General features: G+C 45.3%; 1 protein-coding gene across 1 annotated transcript; it reads left to right on the top strand.

The window, feature by feature from the left end:
- Positions 1–5,747: 5,747 nt before the first annotated feature.
- RHOU (ras homolog family member U) lies at positions 5,748–16,962 on the top strand. Its single transcript, XM_045391923.3, has 3 exons — positions 5,748–6,241; positions 7,927–7,985; positions 13,561–16,962. The coding sequence occupies exons 1-3, from the start codon at positions 5,980–5,982 to the stop codon at positions 14,014–14,016; spliced, it is 777 nt and encodes a 258-aa protein (XP_045247858.1). The 5' UTR covers positions 5,748–5,979; the 3' UTR covers positions 14,017–16,962.
- Positions 16,963–18,863: the final 1,901 nt, after the last annotated feature.

Genomic DNA, 18,863 nt, shown 5'->3' with positions numbered 1-18,863 from the left:
TTGGAGAGCTACTAAATCCGCTGTGAATTTTGCATGACCAAAAAATTAACTCCTATGTTTCTAGACATTGAAATTTTGAGTTCACTTATTACTGCAGCATAGCATAGCCTAATCTGACTAGTATAAAACAACATAAACAGTTTGAGAAATAATTTTTACAATCAAAATTAAGGATTGATTTTTACATCTTAAACTTTCATGATACCAATGGGAGAGCTTAATTTATCCATTCTAGTTATCAACAAAGTGATGGCAGGTGATAAAAGGACTTCTGGAGGCAGGGAAACTAGTATCAGCACATCCAACCGTGTGGTCTGAGCCCTTATTGTGACACTAACTGATGTCTGTGATTCCTGAAAGGAGCCACTGGTGGCCCATTTGGTGCTTTGGTGACATTTATGTGATTTCCCCACCTTCTCTAGTGAAACATGTCAAGACATTTTCCTTGTCGTTTTTTTTTTTTTTTTCCTAGGATGACATCCCCAGTGGAAAACAAGAAACTATTGGTCAGGGCCCAGTCAGGAAATCAGAGCCACTCCAAGGTACAGGGTTAAGGAAGGAGAGCTTTCACGAGTTCGGGAACTGCTGGGGAAGTTCAGAGGGAAACAGTGCCTAACCTTGTCCAGCTGAAACCCTTGTGCAGGGTACTTACTGATGGGAACTTGGAGAAAAGCCAATAGTAAGTTATGCAGATGTGGCCCCTAGGAGGCTGTGGAAGGGAAGCTTGAGGCATGAGGTGTAGGGACTGCAGCCTCTTTGGGGCCCAGGGGCTGGGTAAGAACTGAGGGCTGCTCTGGGTCAGAAGAGCCAGCAGTGAGATGATATCACTGCAAAGCAGGAGGCTAGTGAGGGCGTGCTGGGCATCACTGTGTCCATCCACTGGCATGTTTGACCATATGACCCTCCTCCACTTGCCTTCAGTCTTCTCAATTCTGAGAATCATGTGTCTGGACAACTTTAGCCCAGAATCATACAAAGAAGGGAATTCTGGGAGCAGACAGCCATGTTAGCAATAGACAACCCAGCTTAGAATCTCCAGTTTTAGAGAATTATTCTTCTGATGTCCTCTTACAGGGTATTAAAAAAACTAGGGCACTGCTGAAGGAAAGAAATTAGATTAATGTGTCCAAGGCAAAGGGTTACCATTTAAAGAGTGAATGAACACACAGAGTTATATGACATGCTAAAATGAAAGATCCAAAAAAACCGTGCTGTTCTGATTTGGTACTCAGTAAACGGTGAAATGTTATCAATAGCAGGAGAAACAACTTTATATTTAATATGATGATGACAATGACACCTGGCAAGGAATATGTTGAGCAGATACAAATTTATTTATTTCTTAAATATATCAAAAGATACAACAGTGACAGGTACACAGTGGAAAGTCTATTAGGACTTTTTTTTTTTTTTTTTTTACCATTTTAGTAAAAAACTACAAATTCACTATTAATTATTTGCTAGTGGAACAGTTAAAATAACTTGATGGAAAAAATCCTAGAAAACATATTAATACTGTGCTGGGGGGAAGAGTTTTGTGAACTGGGGATCCCCCCTTTTAGGGGATTATGAGCAAGGGTAGGTGCTGTATAATCAGTAGATGATTTCACTAGATAAGGTCTGTGATAGAGACAAGCACAAATATATGCACCTAAGGGGTCAGGGAACATTTCTGGACTTGGATGAAACACCAATCTATTTGGTGTGGGAGCCTGCTTTCCTACGTTGCCTGTAGAAGATTCTTATGAATATGGCAAGCGTTAGTTCCAAGCATTTTAGATAAGGCTGTCGGGGGCTGATTAAGTCGAGCCCAGAAAGATGGGCCCAAATGACTGGGTGTGGGGCAGTTCAACATAAAAAGGGGTAAAGCAAGAGAGTGAGGCTATGGAACACAAAAACGGACAGATGGCCAGATGGAGAAGCAAAACCAAGTTTTGTAGGGCCTGAAGCTTACCACATTTTGAGGACTTCATTAAGAAAAATAACACAAAATTAAGTATAGAAAATTAGGCACAAAAATAAACATTCTTGGAGGAGGTGACACCTAAGCAGAGAAAGAGCAAGTTCACGGGAGGAGAAAGGGGTTACGGACCTGTAGTTCGAGGAGGACACCTTCTCTGACGTATTGTTGGGGGCCCAGGGCTGGGTTGCTGGAAGTCCTGGACGAAGTGTTGGGGGTAGGTAGGGGGATGAATGCTCACAGCTGGGCTGGAGGGCCTCAGAGAGACCAGATCTTAAGAACGGAAAATCTGCACCCAGTTTTCAGAATTTTCTAGGCCCACGGCACAATGAAGGAAGGCATTGTACCGCCTTGGTGAAAAATCAAAAGGGAATACATGAGGTGTAATGCATTTTTTTGTCTTGAAACTGAGCAAAGACATGGTTTTATATTAATAGCTGCAAGAAGTGGTCAAATTTCCTTCATTCTTTCTAAAAATATTTTATGAAAGCATAAAAATACAACTGTCCATGTTTTGAGAGTCCATGTTTTACATTCTTCTTCTTTTCTTTTTTTTTTTTTTTTTACAGAACTGTCAAGTTCAAAACATGTTTTACTTTCACTTACATATTTACCATTGCTTAAGTATTTATTAAGCACCTACTACTTGCCCCACGTGCTGCTAAGTGTGGGATACAGGAATGAGCAACATAAAGTTTCTTATTTCATGGAGCTTGTAAGAGGAGACAGACAATAAGCAAATAAACAAACAAATATATCATACAACTTGAGCCCACACACCTCGAAGGGCTTCTGGTAGCCCCCGACGGTGGTAGGCATTCTGTCATCTTTCTGCTCTTGGACTTGGATGAAATACCGAACTGTTTGGCGTGGGGTCTGATTTCCTATGTTGTCTACAGAACAGTCTCATGAATAGGGCAAACAATAGTTTCTGGCATTTTAGATAAGGATGCAGGGAGCTGATTAAGTTGTGTCCAGAAAAATGGGCCCAGATGAGTGGGCATGGGATGATATTCAGCATGAGACGGGGGAAAAGCAAGAGAGGGAGGCACAGGACGCAAAAACTGACAGCTGGCCACATGGAGGGGCAAAGCCAAGTTTCGTAGGGCCTGAGGCTTATCACATTTGTGAGACTTCATTAAGAAAAAAAAAAAAACAAAATTAAGAATAGAAAATTAGATACAAAAACAAATGTTTAAAGTGAGAAATGCATCACAATAAGTTACAAATTTTAAAAGGCTAACAAACACCATAAACTTCAACAAAATACATAAGACATATTTTAATAAACTACTTGACACACTTCTATGACACTATTTACATGTTTCAGTTACATACGCTTTGATGACTTATTCAGTTTTGTAAGATATTTTCTATAGGAACAATAGGAAGTTATTTCACACACAGGTGAACTTGCTTTTTGTTGTACTATTACAGCCTCGTGTTCTTACAAACGTGGGAATTCAGATCATTCATTTCATGTGATTTTTCTTCAAAGATGTATGGTGCATTTATAACGGTATCTGCTGCATTTAGAGTACAGGTACCTTTCTGACAAGAGAGAACTTCCGTTTTGATCAGGTATAGTAGAGAGAGTCAAACCTTCTCTAACAATATTGTGTTTTTTTTCTATTTGTTTCGTTTTGAGACAGTGTCTCACTCTAGCACAGGCTGGAGTACAGTGGCTGGGCTGATCAAGGGCTCACTGGAGCCTCGACTTCCCAGGCTCAAGTGATCCTCCCACCTCAGCCTCTGGAGTATCTGGATTACAGGTGTGAGCCACCACACCCGGCTAATTTTTTTATTTTTGGTAGAGACAGGGTTTCGCCATGTTGGCCAGGCTCGTCTCAAACTCGTGGCCTCATCTGCTCTGACTGCTTCAGGCTCCCAAAGTGTTGGGATTACAGGCATGAGCCACCGCACCAGCCGATATTAGGTGTTTTATGATGGAAAGAATTGCTAGACTAGCTTCCAGCTCTGCCCATCTCAAGCTCTGCTACTCTTTTGCTACTGGAACCGTTCTAGTGTTGGGGAAAGTAAGATAGTTGAGGACACCAATGTGACTCTCACAGAGGGTCATAGGTATGTCAGTGGTAGCCATTCCTATACCTGGATGGCTAGCAACAACACATCTACATAGGAGAACTGTAAACCACACAAATATATCCTGTCATCATGGCCAGGGCTAGGGAGAGGCAAGCCAGGTAACTGAGGCTCAAAACTTAACATTGGCACTTGCCTGACCCTAAGAGTAAGGGCCCTCTAATTTTTTTACTTTTTGATATTGCCTCTGAATGCTCAATTTGTCATAAATGTTGCATCCTTGACATCCCCCTTATCTCACCTTCATCCTGATTCTGTATCCCATTACACCAAACAACCTGGCTTCTTCAAAATCACTCAATATAAGGATAAGTTAGAGTTAAAAAAGACAGTAAACTTAACTGGTGGTGATTAAAATACTTTTGTTTTTCAAAATTTGCAGAAACATATTACCATGTGTGCACATTGCTAGATCTCCCAGCAATGTAAAAGTGTCTTTTGCAAGTCAGGAGTCCTGGTTTCAAGCTTCTAACTTCTTGATAAATCCATCACCTGCATTCTGACAATGGCTATACGTTCAAGACTATGTTTATCATACACTCTTATTTTTGCCTCCAGGATTTTAGTTAGAAGCTCAGGTTCTGGGGCTAGACTGTTTGGGTTTGGATCCTCGCACTGCCACTTACTAGCTTGTGAAATTCCAAAACGTTACTTAATATCTCTGTGCCTCAGGTGTTCTCATCTGTAAAATGGCTGTAAGTAATGTTAAGATTAAAATAATTAGTTCATGAAGAGTGCTTATAACAGTATCTGACACATTATGAAAGCTCAGTATTTATTATTGTTATTTTTACTACCACTAGCATCAATATGTGTATTAATAATATGTGGCTCTTCTCACAGCACACTATACACCCCCAGGACTGTTTGTATTCTGATTTGGCTCAGAAGAGCAGTCCTTTTTCTGAATGGACTGTTGACCAGATGTAGAAGGAAGGCAGAGAGAGAAAGGAATGAAAGGGAAACGGAATACTTTGTCTCCGAATTATCTTTAAGTAAATGAAGGAATTGGGGCTATAAAAAAATTGCCGGAGCATACATGTATAAAGGTTCACGGCATGCCGAAAGAGAAAGTAAAAGGAGCATTCACAATGGAGTTGGCATCCTTTTGCTTCAAAGTGAGAAAAATCACACGATCAGCTGCAATTAAGACTTAAGGAAAAAGGCTGTCTGTTAATTCAATCTCATTCGCAGGACAGGCCTCCAGGACACTTCATCTTCCCCCCTGGGTGGAGCCCTTGCCGGCCGGGGGCTCCACGGAGAGGAATAGGAGGCGGCTCGGGCTTCCCGGCTCGTGTGGGCGCCAGAAAGCGGAACCGCCCTGGCCAGTCGCGCGGTGGTCACCCTCTCGGGAGCTGGGGAGGAGGCTGGCGAGGCTGGCCCGGCTCCTTCGGGCGCCGCTCCCCGGACCGGGTGCGAGGCGTCCTCCTGAGCGTCTGTTCCGGGTCCTCCCGCGCCCGTGTTCGCAGTCCCCGCCTGCCGGGTCGCGGCGCCGCCTCGGGCGCGGGTGCAGGCGCGCGGCGCGCAGGCGGGGGGCGCTGTGGCCTTGGCGCTGGGACCGAGCCGCCCGGCCGGACCCGCCTCTTTTCCCTCCCCGCCCGCCCGCCCCCCACGCGTCGTGTCGCCGGGAAGCCGGGCGGAGACAGAGCGCTTGGGATCCACGGCGCTCGGACCGCTGTCCTCCAATCGCGTGGGGCAGAGCGGCTGGCGCTGCCGGAGCGCGGAGCCACGACCCTCCCCGGCCGCCTTTGTCTGCTAGCCGTGCAGCCTGGAACCGCCACTCTCCGGGGCCGGGGACGCGCCCGCAGCTGTCGGTGACAGCTCCTCCCTACCGCCACCCTCCGGGGCGAAGGGGCGGTCGGGCCCGGCCCTGCTCGCCCGCGCCGGCAAGCCCGCAAGCCCGCGCTCGCGGATCGATGCCCCCGCAGCAGGGGGACCCCGCGTTCCCCGACCGCTGCGAGGCGCCTCCGGTGCCGCCGCGTCGGGAGCGCGGGGGACGCGGGGGACGCGGGCCTGGGGAGCCGGGGGGCCGAGGGCGCGCGGGGGGTGCCGAGGGGCGCGGCGTCAAGTGCGTGCTGGTCGGCGACGGTGCGGTGGGCAAAACGAGCCTGGTGGTGAGCTACACCACCAACGGCTACCCCACCGAGTACATCCCCACTGCCTTCGACAACTTCTCCGGTGAGCGGGCCCGGGGGCCGGGGCCGGGGGCGCGTGACCGCGGTCCGTCCAGGGGAAGGAGGGTGGCGCGAGGGTCGCGGGGCTCCCAAGGGGGCTGCAGGGCCCCGGGCGCGGCTCCAGCGGGGAAGCCGGACAAATGAGGCGAGTAGGACGTTTCCTAAGTGTCAGGGACTGGGCAAGCATGGAGCTAACAGGAAAGGACCACGGGGGAATGGGGAGCCCTAAAACCAGAGCTTGGAGAGAGGGGGGCTGAGCGGCAGTCAGAGCCGTTGCCAAAAAAAAAAAAAAAAAAAAAAAAAAATCTCACAATTCTCACAATTTAAGCAACAGATAAGCAGGAGTGAAACAGGTTGAGTTCTGGCTGCCGGGTCAGTTTGCTGCGTAGAGCAAAGTTTCCTGAGGGCGACGTCGCTGGCGCCGCTGCAGTTTCAATCAGAAGGTGACGCGCAGGTGCCTTTACCTGAGCCTCGCTCCTTTGCTTTTAGGCGGCTTAGCTCTCAAGGGGCGTGCCGCGGAGACGCCGGGAAAACACTTGATTTAGTGAAAATAGCGCGAGCGGCCCTCGTGAAGGCTTAGGTTTGGATGAAACCTGGAAAGTAAACACCATTTCTCTCTTCTGAGCCCCACCACCTTCCCTGCCCACATGGGCTCAGATTCTGATTGTTGGTATCCTTTCAGGATCCCTTTAAGCTACTTAAAGCTCTTATGTACCGGGTGCGATGTCATTTGCCTTGGTAGATACAAAGATAAAGGAATTCTCTATCTCGATATTCAGGTCTTTTTGAAATTTAAGAAAAAGTTGAAATTCACAGAGGCTAGTAGGAAACATTTAACTGTTTCGCTTCTTAAGAGAAAAGGTTGCTTCTCTGACCTTCCTTTCATCCCAAAGGCACCCTAGAAAAATGGGTGCTGTACTGATGGGTTCCCACCGCAGAGGATTGTGTCTTCCCCTCCCCCACCCCACCCCACCCCTGCTGCTGACTAGTATAAACATTGAGAGACAATTAGAAAGTTGTGTAGAAAGAGACAAAATTGACTGCTTAGTTAAAATAGAAACCTCCGCGACATGTCCTGCTGCAGGCCTCTCCACACTCCCTGAGTCCCCAAATCCCAGTGGAAAGGTGGGCATGGCTTTCTCTTTTCTTTTTTAATCCTCCTTTTGGCCTGACATAGAGATAAAGAGTGCCCTCACTTTTAAACAGCACAATGCGGGCAGCCTGTGTTTGCACATGTTCTCAAAACAAACTGGAATTTTATGATAAACCCTGAAGTTGGGGAACCTTTCCCAAGGGAAAACAGAATCATTTGTGAGGTTTTCCACTGATTTAAAACTGCAGGGTTACTTCCCATTTACCCCCAGTGTTGTTTTTAGGTCCTTTGAAACAAGTGTGACAGGAAAATAAATCTTCCAGGACTGAGAGAAAAGCATAGGCCTTTCTGGGGGCACCATCAAAGGGTTCAGGGATTTGCTGCCTGGTTCGTGGAGTGACTTGCCAGCGCTGGGTTTGTATACAAAAATGCCTCCACAGGGCCTCCTTGTTTTAGGCTAGTCCTTAATTCATTAGAGGACCTAGAATGGGAGCAGAGGTGTTTGGAGTGAGAATGATGGTGAAAGCTAAAACTATTTAGTATTCCAAAAGGAGTTAAAAGACACCTCCTGATTGCCATTTTGGTTTTGTTTTTAGCGGTGGTGTCTGTGGATGGGCGGCCCGTGAGACTCCAACTCTGTGACACTGCCGGACAGGTCAGTATCATGTTACAGCTCAGTGCTGGGAAAGGAAACAGCCTTTTAAAGATTTCCAAATAACCTTTGATTCCCCCAGTCAGTAACTAGGTCATTCGAAAGCCTCATGAAGTGGACCCACCCCTGCTGTTGGCCCCTCTCTGAGGGTGGGCAGGGGCCAGGGGTTGGCGGGCAGGAAGCAGAGGAAGATACCTCCAAACTAATAAAGCAGGATTTGGCCCAGCTCTGCATAGCCAGGCAAGGGAGGAAGCACGGTCAAGAACAGCTCTTATCTTATAGGAGTTTCTATTATTTACTCCCTGGTTTTTATGAAAAAGTTTCAGTGATGCTTTGTCGTCATTTCCCAAACTAAGTTAGTGATATCTTATAATCGTTTTATTAAAGGCCAGTGAGTCAGATATTTAAGAAATTTGTTCAAGAAAAAGATGGAATTACATCAGTAAGAGTTAATAGTTCCCTTCCTGAGCTATGGTTTGACTCGCTAGGACCAGCCCCATCCCTTGAAGCACAGATACATTTGTCAGAGCAGTCCTAAGCTGGAGGGATGAACTAACTGGGCTTATTCTAAAAAATTGTGAATGCTTTGTCTCAAGGGCTGGGCACTTGAAGAAAATAGCCAGGGAGTATAGGATTCCCTCACTGTGTTCCCCAGAAGAACCCCCACCCCCCTTGGTGGGTAGTCGAGTCATTGAAGTCAGGCTGTGCCTTGTGAACACCCAGGGGTACTTGATTTTGGCAAAGTGATAGTTAATGAGCTTGTCTCTCTAGTGTGTTCTAGAGTTCAGCAAAGTTCCGGGGGTACTTTGTAGGCAGATGAAAGTGCCCCTTCACTTTCTGAGGTGCCATGGCATGACTATCTATGTTTATGAAGGCATTGGCTTGCCACCGCCCCACAGAACCTCATCTAAGCCAGAGCTTCCAAGTTGCTCACCTACTCTGGGACAGCAGATTCAGAGCTGAGGACAGATCTTATTTTTTAAACCTCAAGATGACATAAGACCGGGGAGCCTTGATCTCCAAGGAACACCAGGCTGGTGGAGGCCATAGCTTGGGAGTACGTCAGCTTGGAAAAACCAAGCACTGTCTGTATTCTATCGTCTGTAGAAAACAAAAATCAGGCTGGGTGTGGTGGCTCATGCCCTTTGGGAGGCTGAGGTGGGAGGATTGCGTGAGGCCAGGAATTTGAGAGCAGCCTGGGTAGCATAGCAAGACATCATCTCTACAAAATAAAAAAATTAGCCTGGTGTGGTGGCACTGCCTGTAGTCCCAGCCACCAGCCACTCAGGAGGCTGAGGTGAGAGGATCGCTTGAACCCAGGAGTTTGAGGCTGTACTGTAGTGAGCTATGATGGTGCCACTGCACTCCAGCCTGGCTGACAGAGCAAGCAAGATCCTGTCTCTTGGGAAAAAAAAAAAAAAAGAAAAATCAAAGAATGCCGTCACTTCTAGTACTGAAATCTTTCTGAATGCCATGGTGGTGGTTATAATTCAAACTCATTTCCTTGTATGAAGTGAGAATGCTTTGCCTACCAGCGGGTCAGGTTTTCTGAGCTTTAAAACGGGTGGCCGGTCGCAGTGGCTCATGCCTGTAATCCCAGCACTTTGGGAGGCTGAGACGAGTGGATCACGAGGTCAGGAGTTCAAGACCAGCCTGGCCAAGATGGTGAAACCCCGTCTCTACTAAAAATACAAAAATCAGCTGGGTGTGGTGGCGGGCGCCTGTAATCCCAGCTACTCAGGAGGCTGAGGCAGAGTTGCTTGAACCCGGGAGGCGGAGGTGGCAGTGAGCCAAGATTGCGTCACTGCACTGCAGCCTGGGTGACCGAGTGAGATTCTGTCTCAAAAAAAAAAAATAATAAATAAATAAAACACGGGCAGAGGGACATTTCAGTAAACATAGCCATCTGACCTACTGAAGTCAGACCCTGAAGATAAGACGGAAGTCAGGAAAACACAGGAAGTCCAAAGGCACATTTAGCAGGGAGGCTTACAGGGTGGAGCAGAAGCTCAGTGCACCTACCTGCCCCAGGATGTCACTCAAATATCACTGTCCACTGGACTCCCCATAAGTGTTGACTCTTCAAGCAGGATGCAGCTTCTGGAGCTGGAGTTTTGTGCCCAGTGCCCAGCAGAGTGATAGCAGGGCTTAATCTCGTGGTTTTGGAATGGATGAACCAGAGCAAGACCAGTTGGTGGGGGTGCAAACCTAAGTTGTGGACCTGCTCCTTAATAGACTTACAGTGTGGAGGAAAGACACACTAGTTTATGGAAGCTTGTGAAGGAGCAAGCGAAGGGAAGAAAAGAGGCTCAGGCTCAGAGGTGCAGGCTGGTTGGGCCTGGCGGGAAAACCTCTGAGCAGAGTTTTGAAAGACAAATAGGAATTTTACCAGAAAAACTTTGCAAAAATGAGTCTGAATCATCAAGGAAGAGTTAAATTGTTCCTTAGTATAATCTGTGCAAAAATCAGGAAAGCACAAGCATCACTTTAGAAGTATTTTTACACAAAAAAGTTATAATTAAGGAAAAACGAAGGTTTTGGTACTACATTTGTAAGTTTCAGTTTATTTGGAAATTATTCTTCTGGCCCCTCAGCAATATTTTCAATGAGATTTACTGTATTTCTTAACCTTTGTGTGCTGGTTAGAAGAGTACATCCAATTAAATAATGAATAAGACCACCATCGAAAAATTTATAGAAAACCAACTTCAAAAACTATGAAAAATTCACTGCTGGTAAGATAAGTCAGGTATTTGTGGTTTTGTTTTTGTTTTCCTGATCCCCCATTTATAAATTAGTCTTTATTTAGACTACTAGCCAAGCTGGTCAAAATGGTAGTTCTTTTCTACTCTCCCTAGTCCTGACCTGATAAAATACATTTTAGGGGACTCGCTGTGATACCTGCCATGTTTCCTTACGGAGGAAGGAACACGTACCTCTTCTAGGCAGTTGACATGAGAGCCTTGAGGGTTAAGTGACTCCACTGACCTCCATTTCAGATGCCTGGAGAATCAATGTGAGCGCAGATAGGTTGGAATTTGGGGATGTGGAGCTGGAGAGTGGGTTTCTCAGAGAAGTTGATGGGAGCAGAGTATGGATGGCTCTACAGGCTGAAGAAATCACTTCTTGTACCTTTGGCTTTTCATTTTAGGGAGGGTAGGTGAGTCTATAAGATGTCAAAAGGAGTTTTTAACACTGGGCTTACAGTCTCACTCAAGGGCAGATTGATCAGAGACAGACTGGAGACTTGAAAAAACATACCTTTGGCAGAAGAGAAAAAAGTATTGCTGAAATAGGAGTAGTTCACTGGAGAATTGCCAATAGAAGCTGAAAATTCTTCAGCCTTTTGACCCATAAGGTACTTGGAAAACTCTTATACTGGAAAAAAAATATCAAGTTGCAGCTAGACCAGAGGGGTATAGAATCCAGTCTCGTCTCTCTGCCCTGCCCACCCTGATCAGACTCCTGTGCAGTGTCTGTACCACAGACCTGGCAAGCACGTGCAAATTGCTTGGCCTCAGAATGCCTTTTCTTAAAGGTGCATTCCAGTTGTCCTCATTGCACGTGTGTATTGCATTATTCCATCAGATATCTAAGGTTTCTGGTCAGGCGCTGAGCAGGAGGATCTAATTTCTGTTTTACTTCTCAAGCCCCTTAGCCAGAATCTCAAGAGATCTGGGGAGATAGCTTTCCAAAGCCCACTCAGAAGGCCCAGCCCTTGTGCTTGCCTTTATTTTTCTCAGTAACGCAACCCCAGATACCAGGGCACGGCCAGGGGTGCAGCTACCTGAGGGGGCTGCCTTAATACTGGTCTCAGTTTTATACTTCTTTCTTTGAGGCCCTCTAAGAACAAAGGGAGCATTCCATTAAAAGATCTTCGGAACTGGAGCCATAGTCTACCTGGCTGTGTTTCTGTGTTTATTTATTCATCACAAAGTTGGCATGAAGAAACGTCAGTCATTCTTTTTCTTTTTAAAAATTTTTTTAGAGGGAGGGGTCTTGCTGTGTCACCCAGGCTAGTCTCAAACTCCTGGGCTCAAGTGATCCCCCGATTCAGCTTCGCAAGTAACTCTGACTATAGGCACATGCCACCACACTTGGCTAAGTCATTCTTTTTCAACTTTCGCTTACAGAAGCCTCACAAGTGACATTCTGAAATGCCATATTGATTGTTGAACATTTTAGCTGGTTGACTTTAATGTGATTAGTTGGTCAGCTGTCGTCCCGTAATTGAAACATGGAGCCTCAAATGAAGAAAGTATATTCAAATAAGTTACAGGTTTATTTTATACCAAGAGAAAAAAGCCACGGTTGGAGAATAATGTAGATGTAGATAGTACTTGGTAAATCATCAGAGTGTGTCAATTGAGTAATGAAAAACATGAGTGCCATTGAACATTTTCTTGTCATGGGGAAATTATTTACACCTGAGGATGGTTGGCACCAACAGATATACATTTTAAATAGGAAAGAGTAAATATTTTTCTACAAAAGAGTTGAGCGAAAGTTTTCAATTAGCTGAATATGGTGCTATAGGGAACTATAGGGTGTTTTCTATAAAGAAATGGTAATTTGGAGACCAACATCTCTCTGTTCACAACCAAATCCCTTCGTCTGCCACTGTGCTTTGAGTGTAGGTGATGTTCAGTGTGTCTGTTAAATGGATGACTGCGGGAGAGCATTGGCAGCGCAACCGTTGGTTTATTTGTAATCAACTCTAACTTAACCCATCCACTTCTCTGTACCTTAAGGGTAGGGTCATTCTCCAGTTCATATCTGTCCAAAGCGCTGTACACGGAGGCCATGGGTATTGGCAAGGATAAAGGAAGTAGGAGAAAATGTAGGAGGGAGGGAGGAAGAGGAGATACAGCCAGAATGAGGATGTATTAACCAGTGTCTGTACGTGGTATTGAGAAGCACACGTTTTCTGAGTCACTGATGACAGTGGACTGACAAAGGTCCTCAACTCCATTTCTGGTCTGAACTTGCATCTGATTATCGTTACTCTGCGTTGCTGTGCATGGTGTGGACGGAGCGTGTGCACAGTGCAGATGGCATGAAATCGGCATCACTCAGAGCTGTTGTGGGAAAAGGCAGGGCTGGATTGGTAAAGAGAGGAGCTGTGTTCATAGACTGGGGTTGAGTGGGAGTCTTGAGGATCAATAAGGGTGTGGTCTGAATCCTGGAAGAGTAGCTAAGTACCAAGAATTGAGAGTAAGTTTGGGTTACACTCAGCTGAAAGCTTAAGTCCATTTTATTTCTAGAACCCACATGCTTTGAGCACTTTTTCTATGTTAAGCTGCAAGTAGGTCTTCAGTGTCAATGAACATGGTGAACGTATTTGGCAGTGTTCAGACTATAGCTGGCCCTGAAAGCAGATGGCTGCCACACCTTTGCTGGTGCGCTAGAACCACTTGGGTAAACAGTAGGATCGTTTCAAGAATGCTGGCTCTTCCTTCTAGAACCAGTGGGTCTTCTATCACCTGCCGGACCCTTTCGTGAAAAATGTGAAGATGATCTTTTTACTGATGAGAATTCATTAAAAAAAATATCTTTTGGGTACTTTGCTTGGTTACAGGATGAATTTGACAAGCTGAGGCCTCTCTGCTATACCAACACGGACATCTTCCTCCTCTGCTTTAGTGTCGTGAGCCCCTCATCCTTCCAGAATGTCAGCGAGAAATGGGTGCCGGAGATTCGATGCCACTGTCCCAAAGCCCCCATCATCCTAGTTGGAACGCAGTCAGATCTCAGAGAAGACGTCAAAATCCTCATTGAGTTGGACAAATGCAAAGAAAAGCCAGTGCCTGAAGAGGCGGCTAAGCTGTGCGCCGAGGAAATCAAAGCCGCCTCCTACATCGAGTGTTCAGCCTTGACTCAAAAAAACCTCAAAGAGGTCTTTGATGCAGCCATCGTTGCTGGCATTCAATACTCGGACACTCAGCAACAGCCAAAGAAGTCTAAAAGCAGGACTCCAGATAAAATGAAAAACCTCTCCAAGTCCTGGTGGAAGAAGTACTGCTGTTTCGTATGATGCTGGCAAAACACCCAGAAAGGCTATTTTCAGATGAAATCGATATTAGTGGCTATATTAGCTGAAACAACTTCTTTTACTGTGTAGAACCTATATCGAGAGTGTGTGTATATGTATTATAGGAGGAGCTCTCAATTTGATGTATTCTTTCTTGCCTTTAATTTTCTTGTTGTTTGTTTGAGCTTAGGGATGAAATACTTATGCAAGATATTTTTGAAGTAAATTAAAATTTTTTCACATCTCTGGAAAGTTAGAGTTCTAGACCTCTGGTTAATTTATATCTAATATGAAGAAGACACCTCAAATCTGGATGTCAAGAATGAAGCTCTGCTACATTATAATGTACAGAAGAGCAAAAGGGAGGAACGCTATGGTTAACCCTCTCTAGATTAAGGGCTACTTAATGCACAGTGCATTATGTACACAGGTCAACCATGGTAAGAACAGTTCTTAGCTTTGAAACTCCATGCAAACCATGCCTTTTTTTTTTTTTTTTTTTTTTTAAGGAGCAAAAATCTGGGAAAAATGAGAGACCTCTGCCTACAAAACCTCAAAGCAGTCACTTTTGTCATTTGCTAATACCTGTTGCTTATGATTTAAAAACAACGGGCAAAAAGCATCCCACTGACTCTGGCACTGTGTAGACAAAAAAGGAGACTTGCTGATTGGGACTTTTCTTTCTTAGACCAGTTGTGTTGACACGTATGAACATAGGCAAAGTGCTGTGTGGAGGAAGTGTTAGTTGGGAGTTCTCATGTTTTAGGGAGTGGTTCCTGTGGAGATCAGAAAGTGACATTTGCTTTCGGTACCGTAACACATGCACCAAGCTGCCTCCATCCTAGGTAACAACGGCAACAGGGAGCCCCTATCTGGATTGTTTTTAAACTTCCATACTCAAGCCGTCTCTTCGGCAGGGAGGTGAATACTCTTGAAAGGCCAACAGCAAATGTCTGTGGGACACAACACAGATCGTTTTTTCTTAAGTCAGCCAAGGTGTACGTCTCTGTGTGCACACCCACGCACACTCATGCACACAGATACATAGGTCTGTATGGCTGTCTTTGCTGTCGATTCAGACTTTTACACAGCTAATGGGGAAAAGCATGGCCACAAACACAGATGTTAGGGAAGCTTGGCTTCCTCTTCTTGTTGACACTTTTTTGAACCAACATCTTTTTTATTATATTCAGAGTATGTTTTTAAGTATATCTTAATATATACAGTTTTGAGGACATCTTAAAACTAAACAAAAAATAAAATGAACATCTCTTGAAACCTGTCAAAACAACCAGTTAAAGCCACAGATGACTTTCAGGGCAGTAGCAGCAGACACCAGTGGACTCTGAGGACTCCTGAGGGGCGGGGCGTGGGGCCAGCCAGGTGCATGTCGGGACCCTGGCCCCCATGCTTGGCTGCTTCCTGTGACAGTGAAATACATCCTTCAAGGTGGCAGCTTTTAGGGCCGAATCTTCTGGAGAAAATGTGCCGTCTCAGGAGAGTAGTTTTTACTCTGGTAGGAATGCTTCCAAGACACCACAAGGCAGCCTAAACACTCTGAGTTAACAGTGTCGGGCTTGCGGTGGGCGAACCAGAGCCACCAAAGTCACTTCCACAACTAACGAGGGAAATCTGTAAAGCCAGTTAGATAGAAGAGTTTTATTTTTCTGTGGGTTTTGCGTTGTCTTTTTTATATTAAAAAGAAATCCAGTTTGTGTTTTTCTATAGAAAAAGTAAAAGTTCAGGTTATACTTTAGGTTAGGGGTTCTATTTATTCCTGTTAGTAAATAAAATCAACAAATTTCTTTGTTTAACAAAAGATTAATCTTTAAACCACTAAAATACATAGACTGTTAACTATTGATTATTCAACACATTGGAATTGATGTCGGTCATAGTTTCCTGGAGCATTTAGTTACAACCTGAAGGAATAAAATGATTTGTGGAAAAGCTTAAAATAGACCTAATCGTATACAGTCTTATCTTGCCGTGCCCAACTTACCTATCTGTGGAAAGCTAGGCTTCCCAGGCTGGGCGCTGCCTGTCTGGTGTCCAGAGGTGTGGGAGGGAAGATGAGTTATTTAACTGGTAAGCGATTTGAAACACTATTTTTATATTAAAGTAAATAGCATGGAGTATAGTGCAAATTCATTTTTAAGATAGAACACAACACTTGAAAGAAGTTTTATGCATGTGACAGTATATGGGGCTGCAGTTGGTCTCCCTGGAGGGGCCTTCCGTACCTCCTGCCTTTAGGCCACAGGTGGAAAGTGCTTAGTGAAGCACACCTGTGTGGCCCAGTTCTGAAAGCTTTATGCAAACAGTTGAATTTTAACTGGGGTTGATAACACCTTGGACTGTTAGTGTTAAAAATCTAGTGGGTTGACCTTTACATGCAACATTTTTAAAAATATATTGCTGCATTTTATAGAATAGTAAAGGTACGATTATACTTGAGATTTTCCTCCATTTTTATTTCTTTGTGAACATAGTTTGGGGCCGAAAATGTTTTTAAAGTATGTGCTTGAGTTAAATATAAAGTTGGTTTGCTTCAAAGCTAAAAAATTGTTAAACTTGCAGCTTGGTATTGCAGAGAAGATTTTATAAAAATTTTGCTTTAGAGAATGCCACTTTGGCTGAACTACAAGTGTAGGCCACTGTTATAATTTAAAAATACAGCATACTTCAAAACTGTTTGTTTTCTCTTGTTACCATGTATGTATAAATGGACCTTTTATAACCTTGTTCTCTGCTTGACAGACTCAAGAGAAACTACCCAGGTATTACACAAGCCAAAATGGGAGCAAGGCTTTCTCTCCAGACTATCGTAACCTGGTGCCTTACCAAGTTGTGCTTTTCTGTTTTCAAGTGTAGATGATGTTGAGCAGAATGTTGTACTTGAAAATGCTATAAATGAGATGGTATGAAATAAATTCTGACCTATGGAAATAATGGCTCTTGCCTTTTCTATCAAAGAATTTTGTTGGAGGTGTTTAGCCACATCTTGAAGAAGCACTAGTTGGGAGGCATTGTGACATACACTGAGAGGCGTTCTGGGAATGCATCTCCAACCAATTTGAAGTGCTAATTCATTCAGCATGGGGTTCTCTGAATTCTGCAGCCACAGTCTGACAGTAAGCACCCGCTGACTACATGTTCCTCACAGATTGTGTGATGTCCCAGTGTGTTGGAGGGAGCACTATTCTTGGAGCCAAAAGTCCGGGCTCAGAGAAGCACTAGTGTGGGATGAAGCTGAGACAGCCAGTGATCTGAGCCTCAGTTTCCTCATCTGGAAACAGTACTGCCTTTCTCACTGGGCTGTCTGAATCCTGAACCTGCAGAGGAGACATCCAAGATCTGTAAATCACCTGAAAGAGGTTAGAGTCAAAGGCACCGTGAGCCCTTACCAGCCGTAGAGCTGAGGACCAGGGTTCCAAGGTCCTGAGGGCGCCAAGAGGTGCTGTTGTGTTCTGTGATTTCTTCAGTTTCTTGAAGTCAGTCTTCTCATCATGCCATGAGGATGCGGCCCTTGTACTGAGGGCTCCGGGAAATGGGACCCTGGGGAGACGACTATTCTGAGGGGCTGGAAGTTTCTTGCTTTTACCCTCCAGCCTCAAGGTCATCCTGTGAAGGATGGAGCCATCCACTGTGCTCCACATGGCGCTGCACAGGCCATGATACAACTTTTAGGAGTACCCACTGGATGTTCAGCCACAGTGAATGGGAAGACTGCATGGCATACAACTAAAACTACTGTACCACCTAATTCCACACGTGGCTGGGGGGTGCCGAAAGCACCCCAGGCGTTGGTTTCCCGGCCTCCACAGGGCAGCTGACCCCAGCCTAGAGGGACTCAGAGGTTTCTCCACACCCAGTCCCAGGCTGTCTCCCCTGTCCTGGCCAGGCCTTCCTGGGACACATGGACAGAGCATCCAGCCACTGTAGATGTGACCATGTGCTACACCGAGGCATTTGTGGATTCAAAGGGAGTGAAGGAATGAGAAGTATCTAGGAGAGAAGTGTTTTAAAAGGAAAGAAAGTTCCAAGGCCCCAAGGCAGAAGGGCATCTGGTATGTCCCAGAGGCCAGTCTGAACAAGATAAAAGGAGTGCAGGGAGAGATAGGGAGATGATGTCAAGATGGTGATAATGGGAGGTGATGGTGGCAACCAGGGACATGGGGAGGAGTCAGGCTGCTTGGGCTTGAATTCTGGCTCTGCCACTTATTGGTTCTGATTCCTTAAGCTCCTTAGCCTTTTAACCCTTCTGAGTCTAAACAACTTTCTAACCTCTCAAGTGGATAAGCATGGCACTTACCCAATCAGCCGATGCTTTCATCCTCCGATCAAATGAGGTTATGGATGTAAAGCGCTGGTACACAGCAAGCACTCAGTAAATGCTCACTCTGCATGGTCTTCCTAGTAGACCCCTTTCAATGATTCCTTTAATTTCCTTCACAGCAGGACCCTCAGTCCAAGAGCTCGGGTCCCTGTGGGCATCCCACTGAGATGACAATTGATTCCTAAGGATTTCCATCTTCATTTCTATTAAATTTTATGAGGCTTACACTTTTAATGGGTAACAGCACATTCATTTTTTTTTTCATTTCCACTAATTTTATAAAATCAGAGCAACATTATATAGATCACACTCCTCGTTGCACAGGCTGGCTGTGTGGAACAAAGCTGCCGCGGCTGCAGCTGCTGACCTGGTGGAACTGTCGGGGGCGGCCCACCTCTCTGAAAACTGACAAGTGAATCCTGCAGATGGTGAAGCAGGGAGCTGTGAATTCGGTGTACAAAGGTAGTTTAGAGAGTCAGTAGGCAAGATTGTGGCCCAGGCATCATGTGGA

Source organism: Macaca fascicularis, chromosome 1, assembly GCF_037993035.2.
Source record: "Macaca fascicularis isolate 582-1 chromosome 1, T2T-MFA8v1.1".
Taxonomy (NCBI): Eukaryota; Metazoa; Chordata; class Mammalia; order Primates; family Cercopithecidae; genus Macaca; species Macaca fascicularis.
This window is presented reverse-complemented; position numbering and strand designations above follow the sequence as displayed.

Coding starts and splice junctions, on each gene's coding strand:
- RHOU (XM_045391923.3), top strand. CDS start 5,980: ATGCCCCCGCAGCAGGGGGACCCCGCGTTCCCCGACCGCTGCGAGGCG. Junction 6,242..7,926: donor TGCCTTCGACAACTTCTCCG/GTGAGCGGGCCC, acceptor TTTTGTTTTTAG/CGGTGGTGTCTGTGGATGGG. Junction 7,986..13,560: donor TCTGTGACACTGCCGGACAG/GTCAGTATCATG, acceptor GCTTGGTTACAG/GATGAATTTGACAAGCTGAG.